The sequence below is a fragment of the Heterocephalus glaber genome, unplaced genomic scaffold (assembly GCF_053883595.1).
Source record: "Heterocephalus glaber isolate CG9 unplaced genomic scaffold, H.glaber_assembly_v1.0 deba00001744, whole genome shotgun sequence".
Classification (NCBI taxonomy): Eukaryota; Metazoa; Chordata; class Mammalia; order Rodentia; family Bathyergidae; genus Heterocephalus; species Heterocephalus glaber.
Window position 1 is genome coordinate 3,640,000 of NW_028258450.1, and position 25,504 is coordinate 3,665,503.

The 25,504-nt window shown below is 49.0% G+C and overlaps 1 protein-coding gene across 8 annotated transcripts in view; it reads right to left on the minus strand.

The window, feature by feature from the left end:
• The window catches only part of Zc3h4 (zinc finger CCCH-type containing 4), a 38,321-nt gene that overhangs the window by 7,703 nt on the left and 5,114 nt on the right, over positions 1–25,504 (minus strand). For 7 of the 8 annotated variants that reach the window (XM_004867077.4, XM_013066348.3, XM_013066347.3 and 4 more), the window contains 9 exons: positions 14,733–14,952; positions 14,351–14,461; positions 10,976–11,198; positions 9,282–9,436; positions 8,670–8,766; positions 8,449–8,588; positions 7,779–7,889; positions 5,901–6,012; positions 5,335–5,444 (listed from right to left, as the gene is read on the minus strand). In XM_004867077.4, coding sequence (XP_004867134.1) covers positions 5,335–5,444; positions 5,901–6,012; positions 7,779–7,889; positions 8,449–8,588; positions 8,670–8,766; positions 9,282–9,436; positions 10,976–11,198; positions 14,351–14,461; positions 14,733–14,952 — 1,279 coding nt within the window. Of the gene's footprint in view, positions 1–5,334; positions 5,445–5,900; positions 6,013–7,778; positions 7,890–8,448; positions 8,589–8,669; positions 8,767–9,281; positions 9,437–10,975; positions 11,199–14,350; positions 14,462–14,732; positions 14,953–16,775; positions 23,344–25,504 lie in introns of those variants that run through there. The other variant, XM_021245745.2, reaches the window with a different exon arrangement.

Sequence of the window (25,504 nt, forward strand, 5' to 3'; positions counted from 1 at the left end):
CAGGAGGAGCCATTTCTGTCCTGTGGCAAAATACACCTCACATCACACGTAGCATTTAACTGCTTTACAGCGAACAATTCAGGGCATTTAACACACTTACAGTGTTGGGCAGCCACCAACTCTTCTAGTTGTAGAGTGTTTTCAACACCCCCAAGGAGACTTGTATATTAGACAGTCACTCCCTGTCCCCCAGCCCCTGGCAACCAGCCACCTGCTCTTCTATTCAGGAAACCTCTAAGCAGAACCATGTTATGTGTCTTTTCTGACAGGCTCCTTTCACTTAGCAAGATTCATTGCATTATACCATCTGTCAGTCTGTCCTTGCCTTCCTTTTTTGTCGCACTGCGGGAGATGGAACCCAGGGCCTCATGGATAAGAGGCAAGCATTCTGCCCTCAGCTTATGCCCCAGCCCCATTTCTTTTCTGGCAGATGTATCTACCTGTCTTCTGAAGGCCTCCCATTTTGCCTGCAGGTAACCCCAACTGCTAACCATGGCTCAGCATGAGAGTACAGCTGGGAAGCTCCCAGCAGCTCCATCTCCTTCTGCGAATGGCCCCTCAAACCTGAGCACCCAGCCCTGTCTCAGGCACAAGGATGGCCAAGGTCTCCCTGAAGGACTCAGTTCAGCATCGACTTTGCCTCACACTTCTATTCTCCCCTCCATTCTTGGGTGCCTGGCTTCTGGTCCACTTGTTGGGGTCTCAATGTCAATGGAGAGCATCGGCCCCCATCTCCTGGGCACTATGAGCTGCCTCAAAACACTGCCCACACCTGAGAAGACCAGGCACTTGGCTGTTCCCTTATCGATTTCTGGCTTGCCCATCCTGTCCACCCCAGGGAGGGCAGGGATTATAACCTTTCCTGCTGCATTCCCAGCCTCCAGCACAGACCTGACACAGGGGAGATGCCCAATGAGATACCAGAAAACACCTACATCTACACTGGACACAAGGGCCAGGGATTTAGCTCAGTGGTTCTGGCGCCTGCCTCACAAGTGTAAGGTCCTGAGTTTGATTCCTGGTACCAAAAAAGAGAAGTATACACTGGACACAACATCTCAGCAACTGGGACCCTGTACAGAAGGGAACACTGCAGGCTTGACCACCCTGCACAGGCTGTCTGCTGTCCTGGTGGTGGCTCTGGCCTCCCTTGAATGCCCCAACATCCTCTGCACACCACAGAGCAAAATTCAAGGTGACAAACATGGTCATGCCGCTGCCCTGCTAAATCCTTTCAACACAGCCTCAATGCCTTCAAATCAAAGGTGAAAGTTAATATGGTTATACCTCATTAAATAGGAATACACTTCACCTTGGTTTCCTTTGTTTGAGATAGAGTCTCACTATGTAGCCCAGGCTGGCCTCAAACTCTTGGATCCTTCTGCTTCAGCCTCTCGAATGTTGGGATTACAGGCATGCACCACCACGCCTTGGTTTTCTTTTTGCCCTCTCCTCCCCCAAGCCCCTCCATGGCCTGGGTCCAGATGGCCCATGCTCCCCTTGCCTCCCTGGCCTCTACCTCCATGCCTGTTCCCCTCCTCTAAGACACCCCCCAACACCTGGCACTGCTCTTATTTTCAGAGTCATCCTGAAATCAGCCCTCAGAGGCTTCCTCATGCCTCCAGACTAGGTTTGCTCCTTCTAGGCCATAGAACACACACTGCACTTCTCTCTACCACTGAACAGATGTGAAAACCCGGCCACCAACCCCTTCTCCTTCTGACTGTCACCTCTAGGGACTGAGACAACCACTTGGCAGTTCAAACACAGGGGTCACAGCCAGGAGGCACCTGAGGGATCCTTAGCCAACTGACTGGACTGAGATGCTCCACAAGGACACCCCAATGCCCGGGAGTCGGCCTCCTCCTTGGGGCCTGCCTGCACTCTGCACATAAGTGTCTCAGCCAGGTCCTATGGTCCACACTTCTGCCACCCATCTGTGCTGGGCAGAACAAGAACAAGGCCTCCCTGCCTGCACAGCCCGAGGGATATCTGGGAGGGACACCACTCCTCAAGACACAGATGGGCTCCCTGCACCCTGAACCCAGTGCTGACCGAATTTGAGCCCAGTGCACAGACATGTAAAATACTTAGCAGAAAATAAACAGGACTGAACCCGAACTGCTGACTAGTCCTTCCAGCGCAGATGTTGTGGCAGGGAACATCGGTCCCCAGGCGCTTCCTGGCCTCCTCACTGCAGGGCCAGGGACCCAGGCACATCTCATGGGACACAGCCAACAGCACGGCACTGAGTCCCGAACCCTCTCCCTAGGACTGATAATCAGTGACCTGATTGGTTTCGTAAAGCCAAAGTCACCTTCTCAACCCTAACAAAGGTCACACTTGCACAATGCAAGTCACAGATGCAAAGGTCACAGATGCAAAGGGTGTGGACCCAGCTCTGGCACGTGAGCTCAAGGCAGTTAGTTGGTCACAAACTCTTAAGGTGTTGTCACCAAGCGGAAACAACACAAATGCCCTTCAACTAATGCTTGGCTAAGAAACTCACCCATCCGCACAGCAACCAACAGCAATGAACCTGAACAACTGGGTGAATCTCAAATCCATTATGTCCAATCTAAGAAGCCACCCTGCCCCATACACACAAAGGCTTCATATGATGCTCTTTTTCCATATCTGCACTGTGTGGTGGTGGCAATGACTCTATATGCTGGTCAAGTCACAGAACTGTAGACTAAACAGGAGTTTTCTAGATTCCAACTATACCTCAAAACCTGACTATAGGGCCAGGGATGTAGCTCAGTGGCGCCATGCCTGCCTGGCAAGTGCAACATCCTAAGTCCCATCATTGGGAATGAAAGAAAATAGAAAAACCAAAAACCTGACTATAAAAAAACTACAGCCAGGCATGGTGGTGCATGACTGTAATCCTAGCACTTTGGGAGGCTGAGGCAGGAGAACTGCTGAAAGTTTGAGGCCAGCCTCGGCTACACAGTGAGTTCAAGGTCAGCCTGAACTAATAACAAAGTCCTGTCTCAAAAAAGAAAAACGAGGGCCAAGATTTAGTTCAGTGGTGCTGCCGCCTGCCTCACAAGCGCAAGGTCCCAAGTTCAATTCACAGTACGAAAAAAAAAGAGAGAGAGAAAAACTAAAAAAACAAACCTACATGTAATTGAAGTATTGAATGTAAAGAACCAAGGTGTACATACCTTACTCTGAAATGTTCAAGGAAAAAAGACAGTACACACACACACACACACACACTCCCCTACACTAAAGCCAGTGTGCCTAATAAAGGAAATGAAACAAAGTACCACTGGCAGATGAATCTGGGTGGAGGAACTTCTTGCTACTTTTTGGCGGGGGGGTGGGGGGAATCAAACTCAAAACCTTGCACTTGCAAGGGAGGTGTGGTGCCACTGAGCTAATTCTCCAGCGTACTTCTTATTCTTGCCATTTGCTCCCAAAGTAAGCCTCATCACCAAACCCCAACACAGGCAAATTTCCAAACACAGACTGGATGGCTGGAAACTCACATTCTAGACAGATAAAAATGTCACCAAGTGGGAAGATAAAACTGAAAGGGGTAAGGTAGGGAGGGCAAAAAAGCAGAGACATGAAGCCGGGTGTACATGAGCACATCTGTGATCCCAGCACTCTTGGGTGGCTGGGGCAGGAGGATTACAAGTTTGACCCCCAGCATGGAAAACTTACTGAAACCTTGTCAACAGAAAAACAAAGGCTGAAGACATGGCTCAGTGTGAAAACTTGGGGTTCAACCCACAATGCCGCCACTGCCTCACACACAAAGGCAGACATTTTAGGAGAGGGTGGCTGGGGCCTCGTTCTGAGTGGCACCAGAGCTTGGACTATCAACAGGCTGCCAGGGGAGCCCCAGGCTTTCCTGGGGTTCATTGAGGCCCTTCCAAGAGGGGTGGTGGACATGTTACTTTCTGACCTCCCAATCCCAGCATGCTTTTCCCTAGTTTGCCAGTCTTTAAACCCATGCACTTTAGATAGGGGACAACAGTGACACCTTAACAGGCATGTGGGGAGCTGAAATATGCCACTTTGTTTATACAAGGGCCTCTGGAGCAGTGCTGTGCAAAGTGGAGGACAGTTAAGTGCGGGACTACTCTGCCATAAAGAAGAATAAGCTGGAGACATTTCTAGTTAAACGGATGGACTCATGTTTAAATGTCTGTTTTTCTGGTGTGAGAAACAGAAAGTGCAAATAAAACCCAGAATGTGTAAAAGATACTGGAAATGGGAAGAAAATGTTCAAATGTGAAGGGGGGAGGAGAAACAAAGGAAAGGACAAGAAAAAAAAGAAAATAGAAAAGTAAGATATATCATGTACAGATACAAATTCCCTATGAGGGGTATGATTATGTATAGCTGAATTTTTTTTTCTTTTTTAGTACCAGTAATTGAACTCAGGACCCCATGCTTGCCAGGTAGGCACTGTACTGCTGAGCTACATCCCTAGCCCATGTATACCTAAAATGTACCCCCAAAAACCCCACAACCGAAAAAACCATATATATATGAGTAGAGCAGGGGTTGGCCAACTATTGACTGTGGGTCAAGTCAAACTCCTGTTTTTTTTGAAAATAAAGTTTTATTGGAAAAAAATTGGTATTCTGGATTAAATAAAAAATTGGTGGAAGGGCTGGCTATGGTGGTGCATGCCTGTAACCCCAACTTCTGGGAGGCTGAGGCAGGAAGACTACTGTGAGTTCAAGGTCAGCCTGGACTACATAGACCTTGTCTCAAAACAAAAACAAAAAAATGAATAGAGATTTAAAAAAATTAAAAATGTGGTACTAGAAATATTAAAATGAACTGTGTGGCTGAGTTGTTCGTATTGAAGCAAAACTCTAAACCTCCAGCAGGGGGCAGCATTCAGTTAGCGATCACTTAGCCCTCCCAATCAGAAAAGGGGCCACCATTACTTGTCCTAAAGGAGAATGACTGGATGCTAGGTATTTACTGATTACACACCTCTAGGGTGATAAGACTCTTAAAGGAAATGGCAAGAACAAGCACTCCTAGGGAGGAGTGGAGGTTCTCTTAACTTTTGCTCGCCCAGGGCTCCTTCTCCCTGTGGCCCTGCTACCCAACAGGACAGTCCTGACGGAGATTCTCAAAGCTAGCTGATAGACTGATGGTCAGTCCTCCTTGTTTCAAAAACTAGCCAGTCTCCTCCAACTTCTGTGAACAATGAGGGGAAAGCATCACCTGGAAGGGTTATCTGCTCCTCCCCCCTTTATTCCATGTGGATCCGTAAGCCAACAAATGAGGATAGTAGCAGCACCAAGGCCATGGAAGGCAGGCTTCCTGGTTCCTCTGAGTGTGCCCCTGCACCCCTACCTTATCCAGGAGCTCTCGCGTCTCCTCGGTTAGAGGATCATGTGAGAACATGCAGTCATCCCCATTGATGCAGTTCCCAGTGGTGTGGTACAGCTTACACGGAAAGTCACGTTCACAAGGAGTTAAGGCAAATGGTTCACCTCACAGGTCCTACCCGAGCAGAGTGAAGCCCAAGGTGAGATGACTTGCTGGGTTGGCAGCAGACCTGAGGTGGAGCATGGCTTGCAAAACTCCTATTCCAGAACAATTTCTCCCCTACCAAACTGGCCTTGAGGCTGTGTCCTCAGACCCTTGGTGGAGTGGGGATGTTAAGAGACTTGCCCAAGATCACAAAGCCAGTTGGAAAAAATTCAGGCTGTGTAGAGGACAGCACAGTACACATGCTCTGAGAGAACACAAGCACGCAGGCGCGTCTCCGCTTACTCATCTGCAGAGCAGGAACAGCAGGGCCAGCATGGGGCAGAGATGAGGGTGAACAAAGTGGAGAGAAGCAGAGAGCCGAAGGGACCAAGACCCCTGCTTCACCCACAGGAGCAGCAGCAGCTGCCGCCAGTGGCAAAGGATATCGTGCATGTAGGGGCAGTGCTCTGCTCGGGCGCAGAACCCCGTGATGTAGAACTTGCACAGCTCTCGCTTCTTTGGCAGTTCGATGTCATGGCTAAAATTACAGTGGTCTCCCTGGAAGAGAAGCACAGAAAGGGTAAGGTGGTGGTGCCACAAGCCCTTACTCTGGCCTGTCTGCAAAGGGAAGCAGTGCCGTCATGGCTGGTGTGCAGAGGGGGTGAGGACAGAACCAAGGCCCCTGGAAAGGGCAGCTCAGGCAAGGCAGGTTTCCCAACATTGAAGCTTCTGCCCTAGCAGGGCTACCCCAGAGCCTGCCCATGTGCCCTCCTCTTGGGCCCTCTTGTCTCCTAACACACCCTCCTCCCTTCTCATGCCACTGCCTTGGCTACCTCTTTCTAACTCTTCTCTATTTCCCTCTCTTCTTTCCCCTCCCGCTCACTACTCAGTTTTTTACTGTTTGCTGTGTGGCAACTAGGGCTTGTCACTTACCTGCAATCCAGTCCCACACTTCTTCCTTCCTAACAGAACCCTTATTTTGTCTCGGAAACAATGTACCTAGCTAAAAATACCCCATTTCCCAGCCATCTTTGCAGAAACAGGCAATGAGATACAGGCAAAAGCTCGCTAAGAGTAAAAATCCTGAATAAAAAAATTCCTTCACTCATTTTTCTTCCTCCTTGTGCTTGGATGTGATGTCCAGAGGCACTGCAGTCACTGTGCAAACACAAGGACCAAAGCCACATGCTTAAAGACAGCAGAGGGTAGGAGGAGCCCAGGCAACCCAGCGCCACTGACCACTGCATTGCCTTGAGCTGCCCACTGGCCTACAGAATCCTTGCTCTGAGACCAAGGTCACCGTGCTGAAGCCAGTGAGGCTGAGTTTTCCTTCATGTGCAGTTGAACAATCCAAGCAACACAACACCACACCTCAGTGGAATCATGGCTGTCTTCCCCATCCCTCACAGGAATCACTTCCTATCACTAAAGATGGAACATCCTCTCTATCTGCTTCCCTTTACCCTTTGGGATGGCCACCTATTTTTCTGTTTATATATATATTTCAAATTTCTAATAAGAATATGAGGGGCCAGGGATTTAGCTCAGTGGTTCCCCTGCCTGCCTCGCAAGCGCCAGGTCCCGAGTTCAATCCCCGGTACCAAAAAAAATAAATTAAAAAAAATAAAACGAACTGTGACTATAATATAGAATATTTTGCATACATTGTACTCATTTGAAATACTACACCAACTTCTTCCCTAGTCAGATGCATGGGAGTAGCAGTCCCCAAGCACATGTTTGCTGGACAAACTCACTACACTTGGTTCCTGCAGAACTCTGTGGTCACTGGTCCATCTCCTGGCACTGAACTCTTCAAGTCCATGGTCAATCTGACTCCCACCCGCCACTTCTGTCTGGATGGGTTAATGATTCCCTCCCAACCCTTCAAGTTCAGTAATTTAAGCAGGATACAACAGATCTTTGCTTAAGCATCAACTGGTAAATGCATTTGAGGCCATAAGGATTAGATCAGAAATTTGTTTTTAAAAAAAGTCTCTAAGGGCCAGGGATTTAGCTCAGTGGTTCCGACACCTGCTTCCCAAGTGCAATGTCCTGAGTTTGATCCCTGGTACCAAAAAGCAAACAAACAAACAGAATTTCTAAAACCAAAATAATCATGTTGTCTTGCTCTTGGTCTTCCTCACTTTGAGAATGGAACTGAGTCTGCTCCAGGCCCGCCCAGGCGTCTCTGAGCACCGATGAGTATCCCCAGGACCACAGACCTCCACACAATCACTCCCACCCTCCCTATAGTCAGGGAGACCCCAAACATGCAATCCTCGGAGGCCACTTGTCCTGAGGGTGGCTGCCCAGCTCCTTACCCACGTGCACCGCCCTTCCACGAAGTACTTGCAGATGACTTTGCCCTTCTTGTCAGACTGCTGGTGGGGCTTGTCATGGTCATTCCTCCGGTAGCTGCCCCCACCGCCATCCTGTAAGGAATACAGTGTGGTGTGGAGGGGAATGGAACGGAAAGGTGGGGACAGGCTCTGGACGAGTGAGTAACCAACAGGAAAAGGAGATGAGCATTCACAAGGGCACAACCAACATCGAGGCAGCATGCAGCTGGGGCTAGGTGCCAAGCACTGGTGCTGGCACAGGAAAGGGGCTGGAGCTGTGGGAGATGGAGGTCCTGAGTTCCACACACCTGACAGGAACACAACCACCTCCCGGAGGATGGGTCACAGCCTTCCTGTGAGGCCGTCACAGGCTAACTAGCTGAGTCACTAGAAGCTTCCAAAGCACAGACTCACTGAGAAGGCTGCATATGCTGTGAAAGATGTGGTCCCATAAACACAAGAAGGTCCCATCAGCAGAGCAGCCCCCACAAGAGATGATACATACCCATCAGCCCCCTGGGGACAGGCTGACGGGAGAGGGGGACAGAATAAACCTCAGAATGACTGGTTAAAGAAAAAACGAAAAAACCACAGTAATTCCCAGAAGGAACCTTGGCCAAAATCATCAGATCAGAACTAGGAGTTGACTTACACCCATGTCATCGTCGTAGAAGTCTTCGTCATCGTTCATTCCACCCTTGTTCATCCCTCCTCGGCTGCCACCTCGGCCACGACCCCGGCCCATCCCTTTCCCTCGGCCCCGGGAACCCCGGCCACGGCCTCGACTTAACCCTGCAGAGGGAAGAGAGGGCATTAGCCTGCTAATCTTCCTGGGTCCTGAGCCCAGCACACCACCTCAGGGCCACTGCCCACCTCGGCCTCGGCCGTCCTTAGATCGGCGGTACTGATTCAGCTCCTTGGAGTATTCATCGTAGTCGTCGTCTCCCATTGGCTCCTCACTTTCTCCATACTGGAATTCCGGGGAGGACAGGGCAGGGAAGTGTTATAGAGGACACAAGGAACACTGCCCATAACTGTGTGCTCTCTCCCCACCTGGAGGGAGGAGATCAACCCTAGGGACTGAAAGTGGTCCCTGAACGGTGGGCCTTGGCAGGGTCAGCACAGCAGCGCTGCACACAGTGGCCAGCTCATCGTGCCCTGGCAGGGAAGGGAGTAGAGGTCAGCACCTACATGTATGTGTCTTCCTTGGGGGCAGAAGGAACACACAGTTGCCTGACAGGAAAGGCATGGAACAACTCTAGGGGGTATTCAGGAAATTGTCTGTAGGGACGGGACTTTTTCACAGCCTACCATTCAGTACCTTTTCTATTTCACACCATGTGAAGATTTTGTCTATTCCAAAACAAACATTTTATGCACAGGAATCTGACATCCAAGGCCTCCTTTCCTTCAGCATGCCCGTCCAAGGGGCTTACAGCCCAGACTGTTGCACTCCTGTCTCCTGGGAGGAGCAGGAAACCTCACCTCCATCTCCTCCTCGTAGAAGTCCTCCTCGTCCTCTGGGTGGTCTCCTCCCACAGAGCCTCGGCCTCGGCCTCGGCTGCCCCTGCCCATGCCTCGGCCTCGAGATCCTCCACGGCTTCCTCGGCCTCTATATCCCCTGCCCCGGCCTCGGCTGCCTGTGTGGGGATTTGTATGGTGAGCCTTGTGGGGAGCAGCCCCACCAGCGAGAAAGAGGCAGCCCCCTTTTCTCTTTCGCCCCCACAGCAATCACTACCTCCTCTGCACCTCAGGGAGCCTGGTCCCCTGCCCTCTCAGCATTCTGGACACGCAGTTACTACTTCCCTTGCCCTGTTTCAAGGTACCTGTCCCCTCAGGGCTGAGGTGCCCAACAGCAGCCACTAGCCACACGCCTAACAAGCACCTGACGCATGGCTGCTCCAACCTAAGAGATGTGAGTACAAAATGCACACCAGATCTCAAAGACTTATGAAAAAAGAGACTATAAATTATTTCACTTGGGCTGGGGATTTAGCTCTGAGGTTCTGCCACCTGCCTCACAAGTGCAAGGTCCTGAGTTCAATTCCGGTACTCCCCCCGCAAAAAAATTTTTCACTTGTCTATTCTGATTTCATATTGAAATAAGATTAAGAATGTATCAGTTAATGAAATCAGTTGTTACGGGCTGGGGATTTAGCTCAGTGGTTTTGCCGCCTGCCTCACAAGCGCAAGGTCCCGAGTTCGATCCCTGGTACCAAAAAAAAAAAAAAAGAAAAAGAAATCAGTTGTTAAAATTTATTTACTCTGGGGGCCAGGGGTTTAGCTCAGTGATTCTGCCTCCTGTTTCACAAGCATTCAATTCCAGGTACCAAAAAAAAAAAAAAAAAAAAGAGAAAAGAATTTATTTACTCTGTTTGCTCTCATTTTGTCAATGTGACTCTGAACACGTATCATGACATGGTGGCTGGTGTCTCATTCCACCTGACAACACTGGTCTAGGGGCTCTTCAAAATACAGGGCCTGCTCAAAGGGAGGTGTCCAGGGAAAGACAAGTGTACTGCCACTAACAACAGGCAGGGGTCACAAGTCTGAGAAAACTCTCAATTAGAAGATTTCAGGGGGTATGGTGACCCATGTCTGTAATCCCAGGGCTTGGAAGGCTGAGGCAGGAGGATCACTGAAAGTTTGAGGCCAGCATGAACTACATAGGGAGATTGTCTCAAAAAATAAAAACAAACAAAAAAGATTTCAAAAGGCCCCTGGGCCAGGCATTCTCTCTGAAAGGAGACAGTTCCAAGAAATGAGACTGGACTTCAGTCTCTGTTGCTTAGCACTCCTCCATCCTCTGAAGCCTGCAGGGTACAGGTTCAAGGTTCAGAGGCGTGGCAGTGGCCTGCACCGAACCCATAACTGGTCAGGTGATGTGAGCCAAGGACGAGGAAGGGAGTGGACAGTTGATAAACTTTAAAAACCACACTTCAGGCAGCCTGGCCTTTTCCCTGCCTCCCACCAGCCTGGCGCCATCTCAACCTCAGCCTGGCCAGGGATCTTCCCAACACCCCTGGGTGGCTCACTTCAGCCCTTCTCTTGGCACACTTCTCCGCTTCCTAAATGACCCCGTGTCTCCTCCCAGTCCTAAGCCTCTGAAGGGCCAGGCGCCAGGCACTGCTTGCCTCTGCCTGGCCTCCGCCATGGAGGAGATGCTGCTGGGGGCTCACCTCGGCTTCGGCTGCTACCCTCCTTGGAGCGGCGGTACTGGTTCAGTTCTTTGGTGAAGTCATCATAGTCGTCCTTGCCCATGTCCTCCTCCTCGTCCCCCTCATATTCTCCATACTGCTCGTTCTCGTAGTCTTCATACATGCTGTAGCCCTTGCTGTCCATCTTGGAGTAGGACTTCTTGGGCAGGGACGTGGTGTGTGACGGGGGATACTGCTGGTGGGACTGGGTCCCGGGAGAGTGGAGGGGGCATCAGCAGACAGCAGGCATCATGCCTGGGGTCAAGGAGGACCAATGTCCCCATCATTCCCCCAAATGACTCGGGGGCTGGGCTCTCCCCTGAAGGGCTGGAACAGCAATGTGTTGGCCCCTCACAAAGGGCAGCCGCTCAAAAGGAAGCAGAAACACAGGTCCTTCAACCCCTCAACGATGGACCAAGGGCAAGAGAAGGGGCATTTCGCAGTGATGCAGGGCAACCACATTTGGGAGGGCCTGTCGGCAGGAGGGGTGCTCTGCACTCCACATCACTCTAGCGCCTTAGAATTCAATCGCTGTCCTGCTTGGCAGCCATACTAAAGAGCAGTTTCAGATGATGCTTTCTAAGGTGTGCTAGTGCCAAGTGGTATTGGAGAAGAGGAAAACACGTATACACAGAAGGAACAAGATGTCCTTTAATGAGAAAACAGACAGGTCTGGAGGTATGGCTCAGTAGTACAGGACTTGCCTAGCAGGTGTGAGGACCTAGGTTTGATCCTTAGCTGCACACATACACACACACAAAGCAAACGGACAGACTAATTGTCATATACTCAGACAACAGGGTAAAGAAATGAGGTATAGAGCAATGAAAAAACACAGAGAAACCCTAAATTGCATGTTGCTGAGTCAGGGTGCCATGGTGTATGCTTATAGTCCCTCCCAGCTATTGTGGAGGCTGAGGCAGGAAAATCACTTGTGCCTAGGAATTCAAGGCCAGACTGGGCATCATAGTGTGACCCCCATCTGAAAAAACAAAAAAATATAGGGCTGAGGGTTTAGCTCAGTGCTGCTGCACCTGCCTTGAAAGCACAAGGTCCTGAGTTTGATCCCCTGTACAAAAAAAAAAAAAAAAGAATATTGCTAAGGGAAAGAAGCCAATTTCAAAATATTACAGACTGTAATGTTCCAACTATGGCATTCCACAAAAGGCAAAACTGCAGAAAAGATCAGTGGTTGGCAGGGGGAAGAAGGCAAGAATGAGCATAGGCAGTGAGACTACTGTGTGATGCTAGAACAAAACCCAAAGGGGGGCCGGGGATTTAGCTCAGTGGTTTTGCCACCTGCTGCGCAAGCGCAAAGACCCAAGTTCGATCCCCGGTACCAAAAAAAACCCCCCAAAACCCAAAGGGCTGTCCAGGGATTTAGCTCAGTGGTTTCACCACCTGCTGTGCAAGCGGAAGGACCTGAGTTCCATCCCTGGTACCAGAAAAATAAAAAATAAAACCCAAAGGGCTCCAGAACTGTAACCTAAGACGGACACCAATGAACACTACTGTATTAACACAGGGTTCCGCATTATAACCATGCACCATGCTAGCACAAGTGTTTATGTTGGTTGGGAAGCTGTGGTGTGAGTGGATAACCATATGAACTGTTCAGTTTCCTTTTTCTTTTTGGTTTTTTTGAGACAGGGTTTCGCTGTATAGTTGAGGCTGGTCTTGAACAGCCCAAGCTGGCCACAAATTTGAGGTCATCCTCCTGCCTCAGTCTCCTGAGTGCCAGGATTATAGGCATGTGCCACCCACACCTGGCCTGTTCAGTTTCCTAGAAACCTAAAACTGCTCTAAAAAATAAAGTCTAGGGCCTGGGTATTTAGCTCAATGGTTCCGCTGCCTGCCTTGAAAGCGTAAGGGCTGGAGCTCGATCCCCAGTACCAAAATAAACCCAAAAAACAAAAAACAAAACAAAAAAGTCTAAGGGGTTGGGGATTTAGCTCAGTGGTGCCTGAGTTCGATCCCCAGTACCAGCAACAACAAAAAAAGTCTTTTTGTTTTTTTTGTACTGGGGATCAAACTCAGGACCTTACGCTTTTGAGGTAGGCAGTGGAACCACTGAGCTAAATCCCTGACCCAAAAGTCTATTAATTTAATTTTGTTGTTTTTGGGTTTTTTTGGTACTGGGGATTGAACTCAGGACCTTGTGCTTGGGAGGCAGGCAACAGAACCACTGAGCTAAATGTCCAGCCCTTTTTGTTGTTTTTTTGAGATAAGGTCTTACTATGTGTTTCAGGCTGGAACTTACTATGTGGCCCAGGTTGGGCTCAAATACACAGTGATCCTCTTGCCTCAGCTTTCTGAGTCCTGGGATTACAGGTGTGTGCCACTACGCCTGACAAAATCCATTAATTTTAAAATATCCACATTCATTATTAAAAAAACCCCTCAAAATAGACATCCAGACACAGACACAGACACACACAGAGTACTCTTGCAGATCTCAAATCACCTCAAACTCTCACTGACAATCAAAGCAAGTCACACCCTCCTTTCCTGTTTTCCCTCAGGTTCGAGGCCTGAGCTTCAACAGCAGATCAATCTCAACTACAGCATCTGACACAAATCACCCCTTATGACAGACGTCACTGAATCACAGGACAATTCTGTCCCTCCAGCTTGAAAAACAGCCACCAACTTTTAAATTTATCAGAATTTAAAAATCCATGTGATCCTCTGTGTCTGTCTCTGTCTCTCCAGGGTCTCTCGTTCTGTAACCCAGGCTGGCCTTGAACTCACTATGTAGCCCAGGCTGGCCTCAAACTTGCAGTGAGCTTCCTGCCTCAGCCTCCCGAGTCTTGGCTAGTGGATTTCTTTTCTTATAGGTTTTTCTGGGGGGGGGAAGTGTACCCAAACCAAACAAATAATGTAAACGGATGCTTAAACACAGAGATGTAATGGAATATTTGACCTCTGACTATAAAACCTTAAAGAAAAAAAAACTCTTTAAGATAATTTATTCCTCTGACCATTTCCTTCTCTTGCCACAAAAATCAATTATGGACAGCAGAAAGCATTCAGCTGTGACCTAGACTAGTGAGACATTCTGAATCCTGCCAAGGCCACGGGGCAGACAAAGCCCAGAGGAGGCTCAAGAGCAAGCCTGATAGACATCTGTAAGGGTTCAAATCCTGGCTCCTCCACTTTAGAGCTGGCAACCCTGTTGAAATCTTCTAAACCCCAGTTTCCTCACCTATAAGACAGGGATGATAACAATGCCTAATATCACAGGATCAAATTCTATGTAAAGCTCAAGCGAGAAATCCCAAATGTGGGAAGAACTCAGCACATAGGCCTTGTAGTACTCCTGGCCCCCTGGCGACAGGGTCCCGAGCAGTCACTCACCGGAGCATAAGGGGGGCTGTACTCCCGGTACTTGCGGTGCCCCTTCTCACTAGGGCTGAAATCCGAGTCATCTGAGAAGTCGGAGAAGTCATCGCTGGAAGAAGCATGGCGCTGCAATGACAGGGGAGGTGGTAAGTGTCTGCTGCAGGCGGCCACCCTGCAGTCAGCCCCAGGAAAAGCACTGCTGGACTATACCCCAAGGATGCTGTGCTCCACCTGAAATGCCTCACCTAGGGGCACTCAGTGGCAGTGGAGCGTAAGCTGCCAGCTCGTTAAAGTCTTTATCCACACAGGGGCAGGTAAAACAGTACTAAGTGCCCTCCAGGTGGACCAGGCAGGCCACATGCCAGCAGTGCAGCAATGCGAACCTTCCTGGACCTACTTTGTGTTTGGATTTCCTCCTCTTCTTCGACCTCCTCTTCTCCTTCTCCCGCTCTTTCTTCCGTTTCCGCTTCAGCCTCCTGTGAGACTTTTCCTCATCCGAGTCACTATGGTGCTTCTCCCCCTTTTCTTTCCGGCTTCTCTCCTGCCCTCCTGGGGTGTCCTGGGTCTCCTCCACCCCATCATCTTCCAGTTCACCTTCTTCCAATTCACCATCTTCCCTAAAAGCAACCCCAAAGTCAGCATGAATGGGGGGGGGCGCAGTGTTCAACAGCAGAGCCCAAGGGCTCAGGGCTGGGGAAGCCCATAGGAGTGGAGGCAAGAGTTGTGATCTTCGGGAGGGGCTGCGGGAGAACATGAGGACCACCCCTCATCCTACCCCCAAAAGGAGTCTAACTGGCTAGGATGAGTAAAGGTAGAAAAACCAGTGAAACATAAAGGCACCACTGCTAACAGGCAGGGGCTGCAGCTTAGTTCAGTGATAGAGCATTTGCCTAGCATATGCAAAGCTGTGGGCTCAATTCTCAGCACCATAAAAAACACAGGGACACCACCAGCAAGGTTGTAGACAAACCCATGGTAGGATTTCCCCCGAGTGTTCCATAAGGCCAGCGTTCTCAGAAGTTGGCAGCAGGTTCTGGGGTCACATGAGTGGAGGAAAGGAGAGCCCAACTTGGGGCTGCCAGGGGCCTCAAAGAACCTCACCATCCGGCACTCACTCAACTTACGCTGGAGCATTTCTGAAACCCACTCGACCACAGAAGTGCCCAGCCCAGGGATCTGGGACTGACACCCCTCCCACAGCACAGTGACCTGGCAGCTGGAGGTTGTGGCCCCTGTGGAGATGCTCAGTGAGGGCCAAGGTGGTGGCCCTGGATAGTGGTAGGAAGACCCTGGGTCTGAACCAGGCGTGATGTGCAGCTTCCTGCACTCTTCAGAGACAGGCCTGGGGCACCAAAGGACTCCACAGTGGCCCCATAACAGCTACTGGTGAAGACGATCTGGGGCCTGGGCTTCCAGGTCTGATCTACCCGTCAGTCCCACATGCTTAGCTGGGGATCAGCTGGGGATCGGGACACAGAGAGGGACGCTGAGCAACTAGAGGGGAACTCTCCGAGGCTGAGGCCAGGCCTCTTCTAAAGCCCTTGCTTGATAGCTGACACTGCTTTCCCCTTCCTTTCTCTGACTTGCTTCACCTCCAGGCACCCCTTGTGGCTCCTGTTTTTCTTTGTCACCTCTCCCATGTCACCCCAAAGCCCAACACTTTAAAAAGTAAAAGTGCTCTCCAAATGACAGACACTGCCAGCAGCACGCTGTGGGTGGGAGTTTGTTTGGAAGTGATCAGGGAGGACAGCAGATATGAAAGGAATCCAGTGTTCAAGCCAAACCCACAGACACAGTTCTCACAAGTACAGAAGATGGTAGAGGGGAAAAAAATTTAAATTTTTTTAAATTTAATTTTTAAAAGCTCCAAAAGTTCCTCATGAATGACTACAGCAAGCTTTGTGTGTGAGCATAAAAATTCCATCCATCTCAGTTAAGTAGGACACAAAAAGAAACAAAGATAATCTCAAGAGTAATAAAGCTGGGTACGGGGATGCATGCCTGTAATTCCAGCTACGAAGACAGCTGAGGTAGGAGGACTGGAAATTCAAAGCCAGCCTGGGCAATTTAGTAAGACCCTGTCTCAAAAAAGGGAGGGTGCCGGGAATTTGGCTCAGTGGTTCTGCCGCCTGCCTCCCAAGCGCAAGGACCCAAGTTTGATTCCCGGTACCCAGCCCCCCCAAAAAAGGGGGAGGGTATAACTCAGTGGTAGAGTACCTGCCCAGCATGTATGAAGGTCTGGGTTCAATCCTCATTACCACAAAGAAGAAAAAATAAAAAGTAACAAAACAACCCCAAAGCAGAGAGGCCTTGCCCGGGACCAGAACAGCCAGGCAGAAGCCCATTAGGCAAGTCAGGCCAAGAACCCCAAGGGTCTAGGGGATTTGTGGGGAGAACAAACCACCTCTTCCTGAGGTCCCTCCATGGCCCTTTTACTCACATCACTTCTTTGTCTGCCTTGGGATTGCGCCCCCAACACCAAGGAGCCCCGCAAGAAGAGCTTTGTGATTAATCTCATGACCAATCCAAAGGGGAAGGGTCTGACTTAAACCCCAAATGGCTCTGCCTCACAGATCCCCAGGGACAGAGAGGTCAAGGGCAGCTCCCACAGAATTTGGAAAACAAAGCTCTTTCTGCCATTTCAAAGGAAAGGACAGGAGAGGTGACAATGCGCACCTCCTGTTGTTTCTTCCTAAACTCCAGGCTGTCTGGGACTCTGCAGGGAGACACCCAGCAACCTCTGGACAGGAGGGGTGGCATTCCTGACAAGTGAGGCACCTTCCAGCTAGACAGGAGCCACAAAACCAGCCAGATAGCTTCACCCACTTTTAAGAGCACCACCTCACTGGGGAAACTGGTTTGGTCCCTAGGGAGAAGCTGATAGTGACTCAGTTAACTTCCTGCTGTGTATTTATTCAATGGAGGTGGTGACTGGAGCAGACCTGACTGAGTGTCCCCATGGGAATACTGTGGGCAGACCAGGGCCACACCCCAGAAAAACACAGGGGGACAAACAGGAGAGGCACACAGGGCCCACAGCCAGCCTGGAGAGGTACAGGCTGAAATTCATGAGGAAAAGCTGAACACAGCAGTGTCATCTACACTGTATTCTCCAAAGAGAAAAGCTGAGGTCATGAACACCATTCAGGCCACAAATATTTCCAGATCCCTATATAGTACCAGCTACCGAACTACCTGCCTTTTGCATTTTCCTTATAGGAAACTGATACAAGTGACAAGAAATTCAGCTCTCAAGGCAATCTACATGATATGGAGGACAGGGTCAGCTGAGCCAGAGCTGGATAGCACCTCCAGTGAGCCCCCTACCAGGGCACAGCAAGGGAAGGTCTTGTCCAGGATCACCTGACAAACATGGGCTGCTCTAATCTAACATGGGGACATTAGGGACACCACAACAAAAGACCACCTAGGGAATTCAAGAGCCTTAACTATCTTCCAGAATGATTCTGGAAGAAAGCCTTTTCTTTCTAAAGGATTTTTTCCAAGGCAGACAAGTACAGCCTTCAGCCAAAGACCCCCACATTATTTCTACCAACAGCTCCAGGCATATCTGACCTCAGTGAGATTCAACTGCACAACTTTCTACAGAATGGGCAGTGAAAACCTAGAACTTTCTTTCCCTATAAAGCAGTTGAAAAACAGGAATTTTACAAAGATCACTGATGATTCATGAAGGAGCACAGAACTGGTGGTGATGCTGGTTGGCTGGGTGTTCCTAGAGCCCTCCAGCCCTGTCCCGCCCTCACACTCCTAGAGCCCCAGGCTAACTCTGCCAATGGTCCCATGGGCCATGCTATTCCAGCTAAAAGGCCTGCAAGAATATTAGGTCTGACGACTTTCTTCAGACTCTATTCAAAAGAAAGAAAAGAATTCAAGCCCATTGGGAGAGCAGGTAGAAATCCTGAGGGCCATTCACACAACTGCACAAAAGCAGTCTCCACAAAACAGCAACCAGGTTTAAGCGGTGCCACTTAACAGGCTGCCAGCAAAATCCATGTCAGAGTGGGATTAAATACCGAGGGAGCACACTCAGTAGACTGTGACATAATCCCCCAAGAAAAGTGGGGGAAGCCCCACCGCACTAATCATTTCAATCTAGATCTGCCTAACCCTCTTGAGACCAGCCTGCAGGAGCAAACCCTGCAGGGCCAGCCTGTGTGGAGGTTACTTTATTCCCTGAGCCTAGACTGACTGTGCCCGGCTATGCAGCTGGCTCGGCACGGGAGACAAGAGACCAGCCACACTGCACTACGCTTTGGAAATGGCCCCTAGGAGGAAATGGGGAGAAGCCAACATCTCCCAGAGGCAACTTGCTGGGCTGAACCTCCAGGACAAAGCTTCCCAAGCATTCAAGTTTCCATTTACAGAGTTGGCTTGCTCCTCCTCTTGGGTCAAAAAATAGATCTCGACTCCTGGCCTAAGTAACACCTACTGGGCCAACTCAATGGGGCGCAGAAGTGTGCGGGGTTCATCACATACCATGGGCTTGGCAAAAACAGTACTGTACTTGGTAAAGAGACCTGCTATGCCAGGCAGTCTGGTGGCTTGGGCACCATGCTTCTTCCTGCAGACCAGGTAACTCAATCAGCTCTGTCTCTTCCCTAGCAGGCACTCTTACTCTGTAACACGAGCCTTGGCCCTCTCATCTGTGGAATAGCTAACATGAGTACCTACCTCAAGGGGCAATAGGGTCAAGAGACAATATGGTTGAAGCCCATTACATGGGAGGCAAGCACATAATGAGTAGCAGATAAACAGAAGAAAAGGGATGGGGATTTAGCTCAGTGGTTCTGCTGTTTGCCTTGCAAGCACAAGGTCTTGAGTTTGATCCCTGGCACCAAAAACAAAAAACAAAAAACAGAAGCCACAGGTTTGAAGAAGCAGCTAGCACGAGGACACCTATATGCAGACAACCCTAGCTGTCGCCCTCTACTAACCAACCTAGCTAGCAACACTGAAAAAAATCAGTATCTCCTCTCCTTCAGCTTTCATCTGGGTTATGCTAGAAAGCAACCAGGTGGCTGACCAACAGGTAGAGAGACAGGCAGTCAAGAACCAGGAAGAGGGCCGGGGATTTAGCTCAGTGATTTTGCCGCCTGCTGCGCAAGCGCCAAGGACTACAGTTCAATCGCCGGTACCAAAAAAAAACACACAAAAAAACAAGGAAGGGACAAAAAGCCCCTGGGAGAACAAAGCCTGCCACAAGGCAAATGCCTAGATATGCCTACAAATGCATGCTGATGCAGGCCTGAAATGCCAGTGCTTGGGAGGCTGAGGCAGGAGGATCACTACAAGTTTGAGGCCAGTTGGAATACACAGTGAGTTCAAGGCCAGCCTGCACTACAAAGTAAAACTTTGTCTAAAAAAAAAACAAAACAGTTGGACAAAGTTGAAAGGGGCCAGGGGCTTATGGCTCCACCTGGTTTATGAGGGGAAAAAAGAAGAGGCAAAGCCCCAAAAGATGGAAATTCATGGGAACAGTGGCTATTACCTGAGGCTCATTAAGCAGCTAGATTAATGTGAAGGTCAGGGTTATGATCATTAACTGCCCAGACTCTCAACAAATTGCCTGGGTAGACTCTGAATGACCCATTAACCGGGGACAAAATTATGAAAATTACAAGGAGGCCCAGCCTCTTCAAATCTTTAACCACCAGTTAAGTACAGAAATTTAAGAGCCAGGGCTAACCCTGCCAGATGCAGGAGCAAAGGCCCAGGGCCTTTCCTTCAGAAGATCAGATCAGGCTTCACACTTAAGAAAGGGCCCCACAATCTTCCCTTGACATAGGAAGTAGTAGAGCAGCCACAGGGGAACTTCAATGAGGGCTTTCAGAGCCAGGAAATCCTTGAAATAAATCTCTAGGCTCTGCACGTATTTCTCAGTATCCTTACTACCAAGTTCATCAACCAGAAATTGAGAGGAACAGAGCCGTGTCTCCCTTCATCTCAGCATTCTCATGTCACACCTTTCCATGGTAACATGGCAACATCAGAGCAACCAGCTGAGGGGCAGGCACAGGGAGGGAAACCATGGGAAAGGAGAAGCCCCATTGCCAGCACGGGGCATTTCACTTCTGTACAAGCAATATGGTACACCACATGGGGATCCAAACCCACCACCTCCTGGCAGCTGCAATGCGGGGGTACCGGAGCAATCGGAACCCAGACTAGGTATTTAAGACATTAACTACTTATTGTTAATTTTGTTAAGAAAAATGGTAGGTGGGCCAGGGATTTAGCTCAGTGGTGCAGTCGCCTGCCTCCCAAGTATAAGGTTCTGAGTTTGATCCCTGGTACCAAAAAAAAAAAAAAAAAGGAAAAAAAGAAAGATGGTAGGTTTTATTGCTGTATAAAAAAATAAATCCTGCCAGGCGTGGTAGTACTCACTTGTAATCCCAGCACTCTGGGAAGCTGAAGCAGGGGGGATCTCAGATTTGAGCCTATCTTGAGCTACTTAGCCAAAAACCAAATGTAAAGAGTTTCACAGCAGTTGGGTCCAAAGGTATTACTGCATTCCAAGAGCTGGCAAAATGAGGCACTAAGACACTGCACGAGTTTCTTAAACACCCCATGTCCCCCAGTTTCAACTGTGAGGAGAAAGCAAGGTTGGAACTTCAAGGATGAGGTTGTGAGGAGAATTTCATGACCCTATGTGCACAAAGCAGTGAGCCCAAGCCCAGCTCATCAAATGCTTAGCAGTAGTAAAAACTACCAAAATGCAAAGATATGAGACTGGTACAGCCCTATATTAAGTAAAGAGAACAACGGCATTCAAAAACGTGACCTAGGGGCGGGGATGTAGCTCAGTGGTGCCGCTGCCTGCCTCACAAACCCAAGGTCCTGAGTTTGATCTTCAGTAGCCCCCCAAAAAAGTGACCAAGCATGTTAGGATGGTTTAGAAAATAATGAATGCACTGAAAGATCTAAGGAATCCTAGTGAAAAACAAAAAGGATTCATCCCAAGGTAGAAAAGAACAGTATCCACAGGAGATGAGTTACAAAGGCCTGACAGGAAAGGAAACATCTTTACCCCCAAGTGTGCAGCACCCTCAACTGGGACTCCTCCATGCATACTATGATCATAGGCAGAACATTTGTGTAGTCTTAAAAAAACAAAAACACAAGCCTGTAATCCCAGTACTCAGCAGGCTGAGGCAGGAAGACTGCTGCAAGTTCGAGGGCAGCCTAGGCTACACATCCAGACCTTGTCTTAAAAAGAGGAAGCAAAAAATCCCACCCCAAACCTGATAAAGGAGCCTCATGGAGACAAAGTTGCCATTTCCTTTGCCCTAGCAGCTCTTCTTCCACTCCCATAGCTCTGAAAACAGCCCCAGCAGCTCTTAGATGCAAGTTTCTCCTGGCAGATCAACCTCTGGAATTTGCTTCTCAGGAATCCAGTTTTCTAACCACCTTCTCATGCCAACAGAGCTGCAGAAGGCTGAAAGCTGCAAAGGTGCTGGAGCTCACCCAAGGCAGCCTGATATCTACTACTCCCAAAAGGGAAGTCTAACTACTTAGCTGTGAATGGAGACCAGCATCTTGTTTATAATTTTTTAGCAGAATCAATTTGGTTCCATTCAACATACTCTGAACTAAGACAAAGTGCTACTATTTTCCTCCTAACAAGAGACCTGGCCCTAAGACTTGAAATTTCTGGCTCACAGCAGAATTTCTCCTAAGAGCTGCAATTATCTGTATACAATGTTAATTTCCGGTCACCTGTGGACCCCATAAAGGAAGACAAAAAAAGCTCACAATCACCAATCACCCAGTTTGCAAGCCCAGAACAGGGATCAGATCCAGTCTGACACACTGCATAGGAGTGCAGCATCTGTCTCAGCTACCCACACCCTTCAGTCACCTTCCTCAATGTACAGGATAATTTCCCCAGTACCCCCTGAGCAACCCAAAGCACTTAAAGGTCCTTGAGAGGCTGTCTTTTGTCACAAACTCATTGAGTATTTGTCAAGGGCTTCCTGATTGGCCAGAAAGTAAAAGACAGGCTGAGCAAGGACAAGAACAGGGCCTCCCAGGGACATGGCCTACAATGCTGTCCATCCACTTTGGTTATTGTGACTGCTGCCTGGAATTCCAAGGAAACCTAAACCCTGGTGTCTGTTAGGGAAATGAGAAGGGCAATAATCCAAGCCACCTGCAATGGTCATTTAGCCAAATGACACTAACGTTGGGGTCCAGATCCTTGGGTTGGGCCACTTCCACACTGGCCCTCAACTGGTCTCCAGTTTCTAGTTCTTTTTTTGATACCAGGGATCAAACTCGATCCTGTGCTTGCAAGGCAGCCGCCGGAACCACTAAGCTAAATCCCCAGCCTCCAGTTTCTAGTTCTAATGAATGAAAATCCCTTCCATTTAGGGGTTCAAAAGCCCAGGCTTGAGCCTTTACATTCCCTGGAAGAATCAGAACACAGGGATGCAGGAGCTGCTGCAGACTGGGGATGGGGGAAGTGATGCACTGTTCCATCCTCACTGACCCCCTCCCATCACAATAGCAGCTGGGGTGGCTCTGTGGGCTCACCACAGAGGGCAGAGGCCAGCAAACACTGTCAAGGGTTAAACAGTAGCACTGTCACCTTTCCAGGCCAAGGGTCTTGTCCCAAGGACTCCCTACTGCCAGGTGCCACTGCTGATATAACTAATGGGTGTGGCTGTCTGCTGATGAACTTTCAGTACAAAAACAGGCCAGTAAGGGTGGCTCCTGGTCACAGTGGCTTTCAACCTTTTTGACCTAGACCCATACCTCTTCTCAAACTAAAGTTTCAAGAAGCCACATTTAACTGCCTCCTCTTGTGTTGCTTTGTTTTACAACTGCAGAGACAAATCAATAAATGGACTTCATATCCTACTAAGGACTATAACTTGCAGTTTGAAAAATGTTGTACGAGATCTGGGATAGTATGATGGGGATAGAGACAAGGTCTCCAGCACACCAGTTCTGTAACCAGGACAAGTGACTTCCCCTTTCTGCTGCAAACACCCTCACTCCCACCCCACCCCCTCCCGGTTAAGTGAGCTAAGGTGAGAAGCACTCAGCAGGGGCCTGGTGGGTAATCTTTTTTTTTTTTTGGTATCTGGGATCGAACTCTGGCAGGCACCAGAACCACTGAGCTAAATCCCCGGCCCCCTGGTGGGTAATCTTTGACCTTCCCATCCACAATGCCCAAGTGGAAGTGGCACTGACAAAGGAGACTGGCTTAGAAGCAGATGGACACAGAAGTCATCCAATTTGCCAGCCGCCCACCACTCTCAACATCTCTACCAGCAGAGGGCACTGCAAGGAAGAAGCAGGGCAGCAGACATGCTACCCCAGCTCTGTGACCACCAGAGTCTTAACAGGGACAAGAAAGCCCATATCCTGATGATTCAGCCTGTGATCAGGCCACGGGGCCTAACCTTAGTGTTTGTTTTGGTTTGGTTTTTTGAGACAGTCTTGCTATGTTGCCCAGGGTGGCCTCAAACTCAAGATTCTCCGGGGGCTGGGGATTTAGCTCAATGGTTTCCGCTGCCTGATGTGCAAGCACAAGGACCCGAGTTCGATCCCTGGTAACAAAAACAGAAAAGATTCTCCTGGCCTTAGCTTCCCCAGTGCTGGGATTACAGGTGGTTGCACCACACCTGGCACCTAACCTTACAGCGTTTCAGGCATTTACTTTGCACCTGGGGATTAGAAAATTGCCATAGCAGCAACTCTTTATGAAGACCAGAAACTGCAGAAAGGTAGGTCAGACAGAAAATCTGAAGCTGGTAAAGGTGACAACAACCCTAGCCCAATTCTAAATAAAGTCCTCAGGACAGACGGGGTCCTTGAACACTCCAATAAAAACATTTCTGCACTGAGAAAAGTGTGGGATAAGCCCGGTTGCTGAATAAACAAAACCTACCTGACTCGGCCAAATTACTCAGGGGTGTGGGATCCTAGAACCAGGACAGTCTGTGCCCTCAGACTCTGGAAGAGGGTCAACAAATGAAGGTGATATCACTAGTTGGTAGTGGGGTGAGGGCCTAGATCTGTGGTCTCCCAGTTCTCAGGAGCCCTACCATGGCTGTAGCACTGACTCAGACTGCAAGTACAAAAGATACCTGACAGCCAGGTATGATGTCCTACCAGTGTAGTGCCAGATACTTGGGAGGCTGAGCCAGGAAGGTCACAAGTTCAAGGCCTGCCTGGGAGAGACCCTGTCTCAAAATAAATAATAAAAGGGGCTGGAGATGGTAGAGTGCTTGCCTAGCATACGCCAAAGCCTGAGTTCCACTCCCACTACAGAAAAAAAAAGACAACTGACAATACAGTCAGTATTAGCTCAACACAAGAGGACCATTTTAGCAACTAGAATAAGGACACCAGGCTAGCAAAAAATGCTGTAAGATGGCTTCTACTTACTTTCAAGCCCAATCAGCAGCTCTTCACAATTAAATAAGCTGACCAGAACCCTGAGAGGTGAAAGATGAATCAACTTCCTTCAAAAATACAGACATTATCCTTACTTCTATTTACTCAGGAGACTGTAAAAACATTCTATTTAGAATTTCTCCATAGTTGGGAAAGGCACTGAATGCTGAGTATTGTGAGTGCTGCCCTTGTATCCATTTGGCCACAATGACTCCATGAGGTAGGCACTATGTTCATGGTCCACTGCACACTGCTGGGGTGGGGCCAGGCCTGGACATTCTTACCTGGCTCCAAAACCCACAGTCTTCCTCGACATCCTGTTGCCACCTCCTTCAAAAGGATGTCACCACTTGCCTGACAAACAAGGAGCTGAGTCACCAATTCACTCAGATGCAATATGGTAAAAAATTTAAAAACCAGGAAGATCCTTTATTCAGAGAAATTTGATCAGGCAAAGTAAAAGTAAACTATGCTCCCAGCAACTATCCTGTGTTCTGCTATAAAATAAATATTCATAATAGAAAACAACTAAATCTACCACCAACCAAGAGGCCCCATCTTTATTTTTATCACCAATGATTAACAATGACCCCAGTACCAACAATCTAAAAACTGCCCACCTCACATTATTACTAAGCCAATACAAAAAAACGCAGCACAATATCATCAAGACTGCATCTACCTCAATAACAAAAGCAAAGAGCTCTGCCAGGACAGTCTAGACCAAGAAATTTGGAAAAC